This window comes from Hyperolius riggenbachi, chromosome 3 (genome assembly GCF_040937935.1).
Source record: "Hyperolius riggenbachi isolate aHypRig1 chromosome 3, aHypRig1.pri, whole genome shotgun sequence".
Lineage (NCBI taxonomy): Eukaryota > Metazoa > Chordata > Amphibia > Anura > Hyperoliidae > Hyperolius > Hyperolius riggenbachi.
Genome location: NC_090648.1, coordinates 326,752,896 through 326,770,119, shown reverse-complemented (window position 1 = coordinate 326,770,119; position 17,224 = coordinate 326,752,896). Strand labels below are relative to the sequence as shown.

Sequence of the window (17,224 nt, the reverse complement as noted above, 5' to 3'; positions counted from 1 at the left end):
CTCACTAAATAATAAAAAACATCATTTAAAACTGCATTTTGTGTTCAATTCTGTTATCTTTGACTAATAGTTAACGGTTTTTGATGAGCAGAAACATTTAAGTGTGACAAACATGCAAAAGAATAAGAAATCAGGAAGGTGGCAAATAGTTTTTCACACCACTGTAGAACGCACTGTGCCTATAAAACATGCCTCTTTCACCTGTCTGGCCCGCCCTTGTATCCTATTTACCTCCTTCTCTGCCTCTCAGATATCGCACATGTGCGCCTGCGCCACTTCACTAGAGTCCACAGCAGCGAGATCTGAGAGTCGGTTACAGGATAGGGTGTATCACCCGGCATCAATGACACCCGGCGTATAAGACGACCCCTGACTTTTCAGATGATTTTCAAGGGTTGAAAAATATACCAGAATATCCTGTGCATATATATATAACAAAACAGCGTGCTCATCTGTCTCTTGCTGTAAAAGCCCATACTTTCTATAATTATTTCTGACATTCTTTATACAGTGAGGAGCCAGGCTCTCTAATTTACACTGCTCGGTAAAAGATGCTCTCACTGGACTTGTTCACATGATCAATTCTGCAGTCTCCAGCAGTTTAATTAGACAACAGAAAAATGGCTTCACAGGAAAAAGCTTTACAAAAATGTGAGAGCACTAAGAAAGCAATAAAGCACAATGCTGGAAGAGTACCCAGGGATCCATAAATGTGTTCAATGAACATATCATCACAATGAGTGCCCACTACAATACATATGAAAGGCTATTTTACAACTATCCACTTACATTTTCCATCCTTAATACATGCCGAAAGAATATCAGTGAATGCAACAAGTGCGTGTCATTTATGGGTTTAAAATGGCAATCCATTATATTAAGTCACTTATCAAGTAACGCAGACTCATACATTTTCCCACTTCAACAAGGTTTACGATTAGGGTTTTTGCATAAGCTTTTTATTTGCTGAAATCTAAGGCACAAGGCGATGAATGGAAGAAAAAGCAGCTATGGTACTCGGTTCTCTATTTGATACATTTCATATATATTTTTATCTTTGCTTTCAGAAGTTAATAAAAATCTTATTTCCTAAGATGTGTTTGTATATTTATTTGCCAATCATTTCCCTCAGACCTATACATCATAAATAAAAGCAGATCTGCAATAAATCATTTTACATTCTTGTTCTGGATATTGTAGAAAGACTTTTTTGAAGATTTTTTTTTCTAGCATATTAGTTGTCCCAGCAGCCTGTCTGTGGGAAGTTGCTTATCACTGTACACACAGCCCATACAAATCCAAGACAGAACCCAATTCTCTCATCTTTATACGGTAGTTGGCAATCACTAATTTGCATACAACATTTTGATTCCTAGGAACCTGGTCAGAGAGTATACTGCAAAAGCAATTTAGGGAATATTTTAGTTTAGATATTTCAATAGGTTTAAATATTTTATGCATATAGTGTAGGAATATATAATTAGCAATTGTATACATTTTGTGCATTTCACATAAACCATTATTGGTACTATTATTATTATTTTTTTTATCCTCCTGCCTCACTGGGTTAACATGATCTTTTCAAAAGAAAAATTAAACATTTTGCATGGTACATAAGATCCTCTGCAACTGCTGATCATTTTTACAAGAAGTTTTCTTTGCAGCCAACCTGCATTCATATATTTTTTATCATGTGCAGTGTTTCCATTGCCTGGGTTTGTGATGCTGCCAACTCAAATAGAAGGAGTGTATTCCTCACACAATGGTTGCAACACTTAAACTGTTTATGCACTTTATACTCATATTCATCGACTTAAAATGGACCTCTGCCATAAATGTCAAAGTGAAAAGGAGCCAGAATGACACTTACTACGACTGTACCCCATTTATGTTTTACCCAGTGCAACAATGGCTGACTACTATATTAAGCAGCAGGGAAGCATTGTAGTAGCTCTGGAATGCAGCATACTGTGGCTGGTACTGAAATACTTCTATCTTCACCTCTCCTCTCTGAGATAGGCTCGCTCAGTGGCACAGATAGAAACAGGGTATACCTCTGGGACAAGCCAACTCGGTGGCACAGGTAGAAGCAGAGCATCTCACAGACCTCACTGAGGCTCCTCCCACTCACAGATGAGACAATTGGCCTCAATTCACTAAGCAGTTTAGACTAGTCTACAGATGGTTTTTAGTCTACTGATGGTTTGGTGTAATGTTTTAGACCTGTTTTTAGACCTGGTCTAACATTCAGTTATTACACAATTCACAAAGTCAAACAAGGAGTAACCACGCCCACTTTTTTCTGACAGAGATTAGACCATCTGATTTCTGTAGGTAAAGTAATTCTGTGAGGTATTTAAGATGTGAGGATGGAACCTTTTGAACTAATCATGCAGGAGTTTAATTGTATGCAGAGGAGAGCTCATCAAAGGAGAAGGATGTCAGTTATAGCTACTCGTTTGTGAATTGCATCTTTTGATCATTTCCCCTGCTTTACCCACCTAATTACCAAATGGTTTAGACCAGGTCTAAAAACAGGTCTAAAACATTTGGTAATAGTGAATTCCCCTTTGACGCAACTGACCAAACCATCAGTAGACTAAAAACTAATTAGACTAGTCTAAACTGCTTAGTGAATTGAGGCCAATCTTCTAGCAGTATTTGCAAAGGCAGAAAACTTACATGGCAGTTTTTTTTTTCCAAAAAGGAGGTGTTGCTAACAGGGATGGGCTCAAATTCAAATTCGGGTGAATCCAGATAGTTGTTATCCGGATTTCACCCAGTTACCTGTGCGGGGTGGGTCAAGCTTACCTATCTGACGTCTTCTTCGGTCCGTCCCTCGGAGCCTCCCAGGATGCGGTGCACGCGCGTCACGTGAGTACAAACACTTCCTCCTTCAACCCGGAACACCCCCCCCCCCCCCCTCGCCCAGGAAACTGGGTGAAATCCGGATAGCAACTATCCGGATTTACCCGAATTTGTATTTGAGCCCATCCCTGGTTGCTAACAAATAAAACCTGGATTCTATGGCACAGGTGGTCAGTTTTTAGACATTTTACTGTCTGTGCTGATCGTGAAGATTTTATTTTTGCACATTTTTCTCATTATTATTCTATAACTGAACACTGAAGTAATGGATGTTCTTGATACATGAATCCATTTAAAATACTTTGTACTGAGACTTTGTCATTATTAGTCCATAACTGAACATTTCTCTGATATTGTATAGTAGCGCAAATGCTCAGCTAGTTGGGTATTTTATATCTCACAAATCAGCAATAGGTAATTTCTTTCTATCTATTAATCGGACTCATGGTACAGGAAATGGTTCACAGCTTTGAGACAGCAGATAATAATGCTCTTAGCACAAATTGAATCTTCTATCTAATGATACCTGGCTTTTTGGTTTTCTAGCTCAGTCATTTTAGCCATATGGATCTGCTTTTGGCGTTCAAGCTCAGCAGTGGTGCTCTTCAGTTTGTTGGAGAGTGCAGACAATGAGTTGTCTTGTTCAGCCACTGTCTGTTCCATTTCTGCTAAGCGCAGTAAGTGTGCACTGGGTGCAACTTCCAGAGTTGGTTTCTTCATCATCTCCTATAATTTATCAGAAATGTATGAATACCATATAGATCAAAGCAAAGCAAAATCTAAATACACCCTGTACATCATCGTACATTACTGGGAATGCACAGGACAGTTAGAGCTAAGCAATATTTGCATTACATGTTTACATTATGTTGGCAACACGCACATACATTTTAACACAATCTTCTTTAACAATTTATTTTAAAATAACTGTAAAAACAAATGTGAAGTGATTGTTTGAACATTTTAAAACAATCTACCTAGTTCATCGAGATCTAAATCTCCCAGCTGTCCCGTTTTATCAAATCATCACATTAGATTGAAAAAGATTATACTCAAAATGTACATCTTTTAAAATTGTGATTATAGAAAAAAAAAAGAAATTAAGATATTGAGTGTTGTGGGAGGGATTCAAGTATTTTTATTGAATGTCAAATAGTTTTTGTTGCATAAATTAACGGATTAGGTTATTGCCACACAGCCACTAGAGGAATATTGACCATCACATCTATTCCTCATAGACAAGGTGCGTAGTTCACCAGCTAAAAGATAAAGCTTAGAGCTGGAGAACTAACACTAATTCCACCCTTATAATCAGCAGCATAAAGGTAAATTTATACTATATCAGTTACATTGCAGAATAATTCTGCATGTCAATTCACTGCCCATACAATTCTGTGGGCCTGTTCACATCTCTACATTGTAAAAGTTTGCATTATTCTAACTTGCTGCATGCAGGGATTAAATAAATGCCTATGTTATAATGCGCAGTGTTAATTGCAGTTCAACCACATTATAACAAGTACATTATGTAACACAGACAGTGTGAATCCACCCTGGAATCAGCTCAGACTGTGAAAAGGAAACTTGACATCTCCACAGATCACTGTAGAAAACCTAACATAAAAATAAAAAGTCCATATTTCCTAACAACCCGCAAAACAGAGAAATGAGACTCAGAGGACTGTTAGCTTAATACATTGTGCCATGGTTGCAAAAAAAAAGTATCATTTTAATTTTTTTGTATGTCTAGACCATTACAGTTGGCTTCAGGCCGCAAAGGATAGGCAATTTTTTATTTGAATAAACTAAAAATGGCATGTGTATCAGTGATACTGTCATAGAAATCCTTCCATAAAAATCAGGTCAAGGAAATAAAAATATGAATCTACAAACCATAGCTGCCTCTTTAAACTTGCTAAGGGAGACATCTGAATGCAAATTCAGCTTCTGGTGCAATGCTTTCAAATCCTCTGCATGTTTTTTCGCAGTCTCTTGCTGCTCCTGTTCGAAGTTAAATACAAAGATCATAATAGTTTACATTTGTCTTTTTTGGGGGGGAAGAAATTAATGGCAATGCTGTCAGCTACACAAATCTTCTCCTTGAAAGCTAACTGTGATCTGTTAAGTATTGACTCTCTGGGTACAGATTATTCTGTGTATGGATTTGTGCCATAAACAGATTATCAGAGTGATTATCATTTTTCAACACAAGAAAAACTGTCCGCAAGTGATGTGCAGCAATTCACACTCAAGATGTTTACTTGCTCTGTCACTATGGTTACTCATAATTAACAGCCAACCATTTTTTTTAATTTTTTTTTTTTTGCCTATGCTCTGAATCGACACATTGGCTTCTTACGAGACAGCGGGTAGTTGTGAACACGTCAGATTAGCATCAAATTACCACTTCAGACTCTATTCACTGTATGGTAACAGCTGAGATGAAAATGCTCCTACAGAGGTTTAAATAATTGGTTAGTGTTTGTAATTTTACAGTTTAGTTCCAGTCATGAGCAGCTGTAGTGTTTATCTCATTGCTGCCTGTAAGTGGCACTTATAAATACAGTGGTGGAAAACATCAGACTATCAGAGCATATAAGAATATAGACACAGCGTACTGTGTGAAATCCCAGCTGAAGCAGCAAGTATCTCTCTCTGTTCATTTAGTCAGCTTTAAATGAGTATCTTAGTGTTGGTGCATCATGGTCCACACTTTGCTGCACTTGGCTGCTCTCGGTAATATGCCCCCAGGGAGTGTGTCTTCTGAGGGCTTTACTGTGATACAGAAAAGAGCTACAATGTGCACTGTGTGTCCAGAAGACATATATTCGCTGCACCATCTCACTTCTACATAGCAGACAAGTGAGCCATACATGAACCAGCTGATAAATGCATTTAATTTTGCATAGTGTTCAATGAGACAGCTGTAAACAAAATTAGTTAAAAGCTGTGATTTTCACAGTACAGTGAGCCAACTTGGTGTCCTTCATTTCCTGAATGCCTTCCAACGGCTCTGGCAATCTGCTTTATTTTATATAAGCTATAGCAAAGGTCTTGTAAGACAGAGTCAAATAAAACCACACTAAACCCCCAAATTTGTTCCGCTCAGCAAACAGCTTTTTGAGTAAAAATAAAAGTAGATTTATTATTTATACAGTTACGGGGAAGGGGGGGAGGGGTCAAAACAGAAATGCCTTCCTTTCCCCCCACTTAATTTTTTTTTAACATTTTATTGTTTTGCAGATTGTCAAGACTCCCACAAATGATTTAATGAGACCATTTGATGTCGAATGCATGTGCTGGAATAGAGTATGTGTGCTTGAGTAAACATAGGTAAGAGATTATTTGACAGCATCTTTGTGACGATGACTGTTCAGTAGCCAGTACATCATGTAAGGTTCAATGCTCAAAAGAGGTTAAGCAAACAACGCCTCAATCAGCACTTCATACACAAAAAAATAATACTGTCATGTGGCTATTATGGTTAGAATAGGGATGTCACTCTCAATCACGTAAGGGGCTAAAATAGAATTGATGGGCCAAATTGTTTATTAAGATTTAACATATTTATTGAACAATCTCAAATTAAGTGGCATAACTATAGCAATGGGGTGGGTGGGTGGATTGGAATTGGTTTAAGCTTAGTGGAGAAAAATAATACTTACCTGCTACAGCAGGGGTGCCCATTGGATAGATTGCGATCTACCAGTAGATCACAAAGGGCTTCATGGTAGATCCCGACCCCACTACATTTTCCATTCTGTATATATATGTATATAAGTGTGCTCCTAAAATTGTACATGGGTAGATCATTATGACTTGCTAATTTTTTATAGTAGCTCACAAGCCGAAAAATTGTGGGCACCTCTGTGCTACAGTGTAGTGCAGCTTTGGGTCTCGTCTACTCTAATCTTCCTGACAGAACAGAAGAGACACTATGCAGTGCCAGAGTGGGTGAGTATTTCACTGCTCCACTGGGCTACTCTGCTATGTGAGAAGAGGGTGCCTGGGGAAAAGGTGTGATGGTGTGTGTGTGTTTGTGCGGGCCTTGAGTTTGACACCTGTGGGTTAGATATTGGGATGGCAATGACTAATACAATTAATGCAAAGGAAAAACTTTTGGCCATAGCAACCTGCATCCCTTTTTCATGAAAGCATAATCCAACTACCATAGATCTGTCCAATGAAATACACAAAGACACAGGCTTGGCCAAAAATATGTGTTCCTTCCTGTGGAGGAGATAGCAGGCAAGAGGAGCAAAAGACAACCCCATGTAAGGAAATACAATGGCTTTTGGACATTAAAAATCAGAGCAGATTTGGGTACAGCTAATAGATATGAAACCATAGACTAAAATGGCTATAGATAAGCTGATAACAGCCTGATCCAGAAAGCAGTCTATCACTCCTCTATTGTACATTGATTGGGGAGTAAGATCAAGCTACCACCTTTCAATCACAATTAGACTTTAGCAGTAATCTGATTGAGAACCAGTTAGACTGCTGCATCCACTAGTAGTGTTGGTGTTAGAATTCGGGAGTCTGCATTCGAGAACCTGAATTATGACAAAAAATGCACTATAGCACCCAAGACAATGTAAAAAGGTCAGGGGGTTGTGGTCCATGTTGCGTTTCATGTGACTTGAATGCTTCCTTCTTCCAAGCAGGAAGGAGTAAGCATCATAGTTACATGAAGTGAAGCATTAGTGACATCCCTGTGCCTGTGTGCTCTAGCTTGGGTGCTGAAGCGCAGTGTTCTAAATTATTTGGGTTTCCAAATGCAGGATCTCAAATTCAAACACCAACACTATTCAGTAACTTTGTCCTTCTCAATCCTGTGCAAAACTATGCGTCTGTTCACCCCAAGTCAGTACTCCCCTTTCTCACTGGACAGAGATTTACCACCATGCATAATCAAATTTTGATGAATAAACTGTCCAAAATCATTTAGAAGTTTATCCATCAGATTTGCTGTGGTCAACAGATAACTAGAAAATTCCATTAACGTGATCAAATCTGCAGACCGGGTTGACAAACTCATGTATGGACACAGTTAGGCTTATTTCCCACTAAAAAATGCAAAAATGCACAGAAAAATGCAAAACCCCATTCAATGGAATGGGGAAGTGCACAGAAACAGACAGAAGTGCATGCACCACTGTGTCTAGCAACATATAAGCAGGAAAATCAGACAGAGTCTTCTGTGAAGAGTATAGAAGTTTGGATGGAAAAACACATACATTGTAAGGGCTGGTGCACACCAGAAGAGCTTTTCTGAGCGCTTTGTGATTTTAAAAGCTCCTGCTAATGGTATCCTATGTGTATGTGCACACTGGGGCGATGTGATTTTGTGAAAATCCCCATAGCATTACATTAGCAAGAGGTTTTAAAACCTCTAGCGTTTAAAAAGCTCTTGTGGTGTGCACCAGCCCTGAAAACCACATGGATATACGCAGTGGAAGCACACCTTCAATGTTTCCTGACTCTTACTGGCATGCAGCATGAAAAACCTAAGGAAAGCTTCAAATTTACACACCTCTCTTGCTTTGGCCAGAAGACGCTGATACTTCTTAACAACTTCCTCTTTTTGATTAAGTCGAGCTTGCATATTTTCAATTGTCTGATGAGCAACCTTTAAAGCTTGGCGCATCTCTGACTCTTCATCTTTTTGGTTTAATTCAGACAGCATCTTCTCTCGGTCTATCACTGCTGGTATTCGCAGTCTCAGTTCATTTATTACTTTGTCGCGGGTCAGAACATTTTGTTCGGCTGTCCACAGTAGAGCTTCTTTTTCTTTGAGTTTCTACAAAGATGGAGATGTTAATTCTCAGAAGCGGCTTGGGTGGAGTTAAAACATATAAATTTATCGTAGCCACAAAAATTTCTATCCAGACTTACGAACACTAGACTTACACTGCTGCCTGTTATGTTAATAATGGAATACAGCCCTTAAAGCCTGGTACACATATGCTAGAAGGTTCTCCTACTGTCCAGGCCCACTCCATTGTGCACCACGTCACCGACCCACCTAGTGACTAGCAACATGTCTGCACAGCATTATGCCCTGAACTGTCGCCCAAGGGATTGAGTCCCGATCCATGCAGGTGAAAGAAATTGTGCACGAACCGTAAGGTCAGATTCACACTGTACCCGATGGAAAACTGATCCTGTAAAAACTGATCAGTTTTCCATTTAAAGGGATCAGTGTATTACATTGAGCAACAGTTTTTCAACCAGTTTTCCTATCTATTTTTGCGTCACCACGCTCTTCCGCCTTCCATTCGGGTCTCTGCATGCTATAAACACTGGTACACCGATCCCAGAGTCCCATCCGGGTCACATTAGTTTGCTAAAAGACCAATGGGAACCCTCCCTGAGCATCAGGGAGGATTTTCATTGGTCCACAATTCAGTGAACCAATTAGAATCTTCCTTGGGTAGGGATGAATCCCACTGGTCTATTGCAAACTGATTGTAGTGAGATGCTTTTTGATGGGGCTCTGGGTTTGGTATACTGGCATTTCTCCCATGCAGGGACCCCAAATGGACAGCAGCAGCAGTGGTGAATGACCCAAATGGACGGTGGCAGGTGAGTATTGCAATATGTACATGGCGAGCAACAACCTAGTGAGAACAGACACCATCCATTCTTATAGGCTGACATTGATTCTTCCTTCGTCTGCCTTTGTCACCATCTGATTCATCCAGCTAATCCAGGAAAAGTCGTGCAGGACCCAAAGTTGCAATATGCTTACCGTTCCGAATGGCCTGATGTTAAAAGATCTTGCATAGGATCCGTTTGCATCCTTTCTGCTTATTTCCGCTAAAAAGAACTTTTTTTTATTTCCAGTGTGAATGTGGCCTAATCCTGTAGAAACTTCCTTTTCAAGTCAAATACAGCACTGGCATTTTCTATAGCACTTCATAGAGTACATTACAAAATTCAGATTGTTAAAGAGACAATGAAGCAAAAAAAAATGTGTAGCACAGCTAAGAAATAAAACATTAAGATCAGATACATCAGTGTAATTGTTTCCAGTACAGGAAGAGTTGAGAAACTCCAGTTGTTATCTCTATGCAAACAAGCCATTAAGCTCTCCGACTAAGTTAGTCGTGGAGAGGGCTGTTATCTGACTTATTATCTCAACTGTTCCTGGACTATTTACTTTTCCTCTGCTAGAGGAGAGGTCATTACTTCACAGACTGCTCTGAAAGACTCATTTTGAATGCTGAGTGTTGTGTAATCTGCACATATTATAGAATGATGCAATGTTAGAAAAAAACACTATATACCTGAAAATAAAAGTATGAGAATATTTTCTTTGCTGCTAATCTTCTAGTAATTATTCATAGTACACAACCGATTCACTATATCATATTTTTTTTTTTTCGCTTCAGTGTCTCTTTAAGTGTCCCTTTGAGGAGCTCACAGACTAATGCTTTTATAATTAGGCTAATACACCTACCATAGTATAATGCCAACTTGTAAAGATCAAATGAACTTACCAGTAAGCTTTTGAAATGTAGGGCAAAATCAGAGTGCCCAGAGGAAACCTACAAAAAACTGGGCAGGATATACAAACTCCACACAGATGGTGTCCTGTGTGAACCTGGGTCCCTAGTACTACAAGGTGAACGTGCTATCCACTTCGCTACTAAGCTAACCAACCAGAATTGGATTCTGTGATAAATGTGCCACATTTGTTCTAGCTTTATAATTATATGTCTTGATATAGCAGCCACTAAGATGTGCACTGAGTTCACACAGGACTGGTGTCTTACTAGTAACTTTATCAAGGAAAGGCTCACGAATTGCCATCCTCTATAAGTAACTGACCAGGAGCAAATACACAGGCCAAATGTACGAATACTTCTTTATCTGCAATCTTGTCACTGTTTAGTGATGTAACAAATAGTGGAGGTAACATAAAAAGTATAGATCTAGAGCTTGAACCGCTTAAAAGACTTGCACTTACTTTAAAGAACTGTAGAATAGGCATGACATTCGTTAATAAGTAAAAAAACTTGTCTGGTCTTGTTTGTTTTCAGTGACTTTTTAAGAGTTCAATGAAAAAAGATCATAATGTTCTTGGTGCTGCATTATATTTTGCTTGCACGTTTTGTAGTACAGCACTCCCTCTAGTGGTCTAAATTGGTATTACTTCAGTTAAAATAGGCTTTGAAACGTACTCAAGTTTCGTTATCACTGTCTAATGAATAAATTCAGTAGCCTGAATGCATACACATGAAAAAGATCCCTTTTGACAATTTCGACGGCTGCTAAAAATGCAGCATTCACCGCGGTCCGAACCAACCTAAAGTGCAATAAAACTCTACAGCCAATCTGCTGTTTTTTATTGGTTTTGATTGCTCCAAAATGACCAAGCAGAGATGGGAATTAGGTTGTTAAGGTACACTGTACAGTGGGCACCTCAGCACCTAGTCATCTCTGGTCACAGAGAGAGGACAGTATTGCTTTACAGATTGAAAGCCAATAGATTTTATTATTAGAAATTGCATTTATTATATTTTAAAATTTTGGTCTTACTGTGTGAATAACCCCTTTCCTCCTGCTTGAAACCATCTGCAGTCTTTGCACTGCCAATACACTTTAGATAAGCATGGGTGTAAGAGATAGGATAACACTAAGGGCCCTTTTCCACTACGACGCTTGCGATGGCTGAATCGCAAAACCGCAAACCGCTAGTGATTCTTCAAATCGCTACAGTTTGCTTTTAACATAGGAATCGCGGTAGGTCATTTCGACTACCGCGATTCGTTTTTTACCCGATCGCGAGGCGGAGCGATTATTGCTGCGATTTTGCTATGCAGTGCATAACATAGCAAAATCGCGATTGCAAATGTCGGAAAATCGCAGCGAAATTTTGTGCATTTACTGAATCGCAATCACTAGCGTTCAGCGCGAACGCCAGTGATTGCTAGTGGAAAAGGGCCCTAAATCAAAAGGGGGACATTTCTAGGTCACCCCCAGTTGGAATTTGAAAAAAAAAACCAACCAAATAAAAAAAACACCCTCTAATTAAGGAGCAGGCATAACTCTGCATATTTACAAATGCATGTTAAGCCATGGGGACAACAAAGTTCTTGTTTAGGCCATGGGACCTATTATAGCATCATACAAATAGGACATGCATTGCAATACACATGCCACAGATTCACAAGGAGGCTGTCAATCACCACCACACTGGAGACCAGCTCTGTCTGCTGAATAGTGATTCTTAGTGTAACATTGATCACAGCTGAGTGTAATATGCAGAGAGGAAAATTAAAAATAATTAGAGGCAGGAGCTTGAATCTACAGACCTGCTGGAGGCAATCCAAAGCCTTCCTCCTTTTGTGTTTCAGAATTATCCTAATTACCTGGGATGGCTAGGTATTGCTAAGTATCTGGGTCAGAACATCTCCAAAATGGCAGTTCTAGTGAGGTGTTTCTAGTGCGAAATGTTTGGCACCCACCAAATGTTGTCCATGGAAGGACATCTGGTGAACCAGCAACAGGGCGCTAGCAGACGACCGTGGGTAACACAAAAGCTTTCTAAGGAACTTCATAGCTCCAGTGTGCAATGACAATATTCCACAGCTAATACCCGTGATTTTTAATTACAATTAGATGACAGGGATTTTCCAGCCAGCTGGGGGCAACCTGTGAGTCTGGTTTGTTTCAGTGTCCCATCTGGCTCAGCTTGGTGACATGCCTGTTCAGGAATTAGCAATGTGTGTAGAAGCAGCAAAAGGCTAATTGTTGCATAACAGGAGTAAAGACTGCCTGGTCTGGCTTGATCCTACACAAGACCTACTGTACATAGGCAAACGTAGGGGGGGATTACAGCTGCCCAGAATCCCCCCTCAGATCAGGACCGGTGCAGTGCCTTTGGACAGGCACAAGTTGAGACACCAGAATCTCTGCAGGCATTCTGCAGCTCACAGCAATGCCCCTTTGTGCGTATTGTGTGTGGCTGAGGGAGACCTTTCAGGAATCCCCCCCTTGAAAATCCTGGGTTTGCCCCTGCTGTAGTATAATATGCTGAAAAAACGTAATGCTGGACATGCAAGAAAAGTGTCATCACAGTGCTGCGTATAGAACTGGGTGGCCGTAGACCAGTCAACGTGCCCATGCTGAACCAGAGGCTCCTACAATACGCTTATGAGTGTAAGAAGTGGACCTTGCAGCAATGGAAGAAGATTGTCTGCTCTGATGGATCAATTTTCTTTGGCTTAAAGAGACTCCGTAACAAAAATTGCATCCTGTTTTTTATCATCCTACAAGTACAAAAAGCTATTCTAATGTGTTCTGGCTTACTGCAGCACTTTATGCTATCACTTTCTCTGTAATAAATCAATGTATCTTTCCCCTGTCAGACTTGTCGGCCTGTGTCTGGAAGGCTGCCAAGTTCTTCAGTGTTGTGGTTCTGCTATGAACTCCCCCTTCCTGGCCCCTCTATGCACACTGCCTGTGTATTATTTAGGATTAGAGCATCTTCTCTCTTCTCTCTTATCTTTTACAAGCTGGATAAATCGTCCTCTGAGCTGGCTGGGTTTCACATACTGAGGAATTACAGACAAGGGCAAAGCTGTTTGCAGGAAGAAAAGAGCAGCCTGAAACTTCAGTGCATGAGAGATGCAGGGGGAAAGAAACACACAAATGATCTCTTGAGATTCAAAAGGAAGGGTGTATACAGCCTGCTTGTGTATGGATGTATTTTCTATGTGTGGACATACTGAACATCAACCTACTTCCTGTTTTGGTGGCCATTTTGTTTGTTTATAAACAAACTTTTAAAAACTGTTTTTAATCACTTTTAATACGGCGAGGAGCGGCGAAATTGTGGGGAATAGGAGATGTCCCCTAACGCACTGGTATGTTTACTTTTGTGCGATTTTAACAATACAGATTCTCTTTAAAGTGAACCCAAAGTGAGAGTGTTATGAAGGCTGCCATATGTATTTCCTTTTAAACAATACTAGTGGTCTGGCAGCCCTGCTGATCTATTTTGCTGCTGTAGTGTCTGATTTACATCAGAAACAAACATGCAGCTAATCTTGTCAAATCTCACAATATTGTCAGAAACACCTGATCTACTGCATGCTTGTTCAGGGTCTATGGCTTAACTACTCTAAGGCCGCTCCACGCCAATGCGCGTGGCCGCAGCTGCAGCCCCAGGACCGCCTAACGCCAATTGACGTCGAGTCTTGGGGCTGCAGTTTGCAGGAGATGGTGCACAGGCTGCACACGCATCTCCTGCTCGGGGGCGGAGCTCCGCCCCGCCTTCAGTCTCCGAGCACCAATTGCCGCTCGGGAGACTCTTAGACGGCGAAACTGCCGTCTTTACCTGTAGTACACCGCTGCGATCAGCAACAGCGCTGTACTGGGGACAAGAGAGCGATCGGCTGTCATAGGCAGAAGCCTATGACAGCCGATCGCCGTGATTGGCCGGCTGGGGGGAGGGAGAGGATTGGGGGAAAAAATAAAGGAAATAGTAAAAAGTATTCAAAAAATAAGAACTAATATTTATTTAAAAAAAAATAAACACAAGGGGGGCGACCAGACCCCACCAACAGAGGCCTCGGTTGGTGGGGAGAAAAGGGGGGGATCACTCATATGCTGTGTTGTCCGGCCCTGCAGCTTGGCCTTAAAGATGCAGTGGCCAATTATGAAAAAAATAGCCCGGTCTTTAGGGGGGTTTACCACTGTGGTCCTCAAGTGATTGAAGTATTAGAGGCACAGGATCAGCAGGACAGCCAGGCAACTGGTATTGCTTAAAATGATATCAATATGGCAGCCCCCATATCACTCCCACCTCAGGTTAACTTTAACACAAACTGAATTTTGAGAAACCACTGCAGATGGATGTACTGCAAAATTACACATTGCAAATCAAATGATACATAAGTGTTAGCTGATTTGTGCCAGGCCAGTGCCAGCATCTGGCATGGGACTACTGGATGAATCTCCCTCTTCCTGTAAATTCCTCTGGACAGTAAATCAAGGTGTTTAAGCTGTTCTCTCGTTATTTTCATACCACAATAACTAGGACAGGTATGCAGCTTCAGCTAGACTGTCCTAGCAGTGTGAAACGGATTGAGAATTGAGTCAATAAGCAGCTGTCATACCAGGCTGACAGGTCTTGATTTATTAGATAACAACATCACCACTAGTGAAGCCTGAGATCTTGACTCCTGGTAAAAGTTGAAACACTGAAATACACCAAAGAGGTAATAAATAAAAGGATGAAGATTTAAGTAGTGCTTGCAGGTTGCACAAGTCATATGGGTCACTCAACACATACCTCACAAAAGTGATGATTTATGTCTCAAAATAGAAAAGCACATACTTTTATAGATGGAAAAATCAGCCTGTCTGGCACTAACCTGTCACAGAAAATGAAAATATGACTTCTGCATCAGATTTACAGTAACAGCAATGGATAGGGTAGAGAAAGAAAATGTACAGCATAAAGAAAGCAGGGACCAAATGAAAGAGAATGCCTAAGAAACTGAAATATAGCATTTCCTTTAGATAATAATAAACCAGTAGCAAAATATGTCTACAGTCCATTCAAGGAACCAAAAAAAAAACAAAAAACACTTGCCTGGGGCTTCTACCAGCCCCCTGCAGCCACTTTGTGCCCGCATTGGCATGGAACGATCCTCCGGTCCCCTGCAGGCGCTCAGTTGCGATTTCGTCAACTAGGCCAATCAATGACCACTGCACCTGCGTGCCCCTAGCCGCATGCATCCTCAATCATGTTCCTGCCACCGGGAGCATCCTGCGCATGCGCAGTGTGAGAAAGTGAGCTCTTAAAGCAGACCTGAACTGAAAATTAAAAGTAAAAATAAACATACACATACCTACCTCCAGTGTAGTCTACTCACCAATCTCTTTCTCCTCTCCTGCATCCTGGAATTCTTAGTCCTCAATTTTGAAAATGGTCAGTACACCATAACAGCTTCCTGGTCTGCACACTGATAAACTGTAATATTGCTCACTTGAGCCATAGGGAACCATGGGCATTACCTTGCTCATCAGTTGTCCTTTCAGTTATAACTGAGCACCTGATATATAACTGATAGCAACTGCTATATTTCAGTTGTGACAAAATCTTGTCAGAACTGGTAGAAGAAAATGGTGAGCTTCTGAGAGGAACTGACGGCGAGGTAAGTATGTAATATTCATTTGCAGATACATCATGTGTTTATCCTATATTATAAAACCCCTGTGTCCCTGCGTCCCCTTCTGTCACTGTGTCCGTGCTTTTGCGGCCGTTGGGAGACGAGGAGGACGGGGCCAGGGGGGCGGGCGTGTACGTGCGGCGGCGGTCACAGGGGAGGAGGGTTGTGAGTGAGGTCTAGAGCCCATTATGTTAACAGGTTTAGGTCTGCTAGTTTTAAATAATTTTACTTGGTTCAGGTTCATTTTATGCACCCGCTCCAACTTCAGTTAGAAAAGTGGGTGTGGCTCACAGAAAATCCGAACTCCCCTTCAGTTTTTTTTAACTAACAGTTAAGCAGAGGTGAGATCATGTTAATTTTGTGAATGCAAACATTTTTGGAAAGCATGGTGGGTTTCCTCTGAGTGCTTTTGTTTCCTCCTACAGACAGGCTTCTTCCCAAAACTGAACTAAAAGTAGGGTAAATTGTGAGATCCTTTGAGGGACAGTTAATCATGCCATACTTCGCAGTGGAATTTGTTTCTTTTCAGACTTTCATATCCTTTTAATATCTCTGTTCTGCTCTGACAGTTTGTTGGGATAACTGGAGCAGCCTTACACAGGGTTTGCACGTTTTCCAGAGCGGGATATGCTCTCAGGTGCTGCACTGCAAAGCTGAAGCAAGTGAAGTAGCCAGCATTAAGTTCTGAAACCACAAGTAAGCCCCCGATTCTGAAAAGGATTGTAACTCTACTGGCAATGTGGAGTAGAGAACACGGACTGCTGGCACTGTGGAGTGGAGTAGTTGCTGGCACCGTCTTTCTGGCATACGAGCTTTGCATGTCACCATTGCCTGAGGTAACGTTCGGATTGTGGGTGGTGGCTTAGTCAGTATGGTCTGCAGCAGTTGTAGTGTGCATGCGTTTGTCCTGCTCCGCTCTGTATATCTAGGAGAAATGGCAGCTTGTCTCACCTAATCAATGGCTCCAGCGGGGAACACAGACCTCTCTTCTCCTGCGCGGCTCCCCCTAGTGACCGTTTCTGCTGATGACACGATAAGCAGAAGCCGTCACTAGGGGAGCCGCGCAGGAGAAGAGCTGGAGCCATTGATTAGGTGAGACAAGCTGCCACTTCTCCTATGTATACAGAACAGAGCAGGCCAGAGGGTGGGGGGGGGGGGGGGGGAGA

The 17,224-nt window shown here is 41.1% G+C and overlaps 1 protein-coding gene across 4 annotated transcripts in view; it reads right to left on the bottom strand.

Moving 5' to 3' along the window:
- Positions 1-17,224, bottom strand: part of CEP290 (centrosomal protein 290) — a 272,670-nt gene that overhangs the window by 129,922 nt on the left and 125,524 nt on the right. For all 4 annotated transcript variants that reach the window (XM_068276835.1, XM_068276834.1, XM_068276837.1 and 1 more), the window contains exons 34-36: positions 8,405-8,671; positions 4,762-4,869; positions 3,395-3,594 (exon numbers count right to left, since the gene is read on the bottom strand). In XM_068276835.1, the coding sequence (XP_068132936.1) occupies positions 3,395-3,594; positions 4,762-4,869; positions 8,405-8,671 (575 nt within the window). The remainder of the gene's footprint in view (positions 1-3,394; positions 3,595-4,761; positions 4,870-8,404; positions 8,672-17,224) is intronic.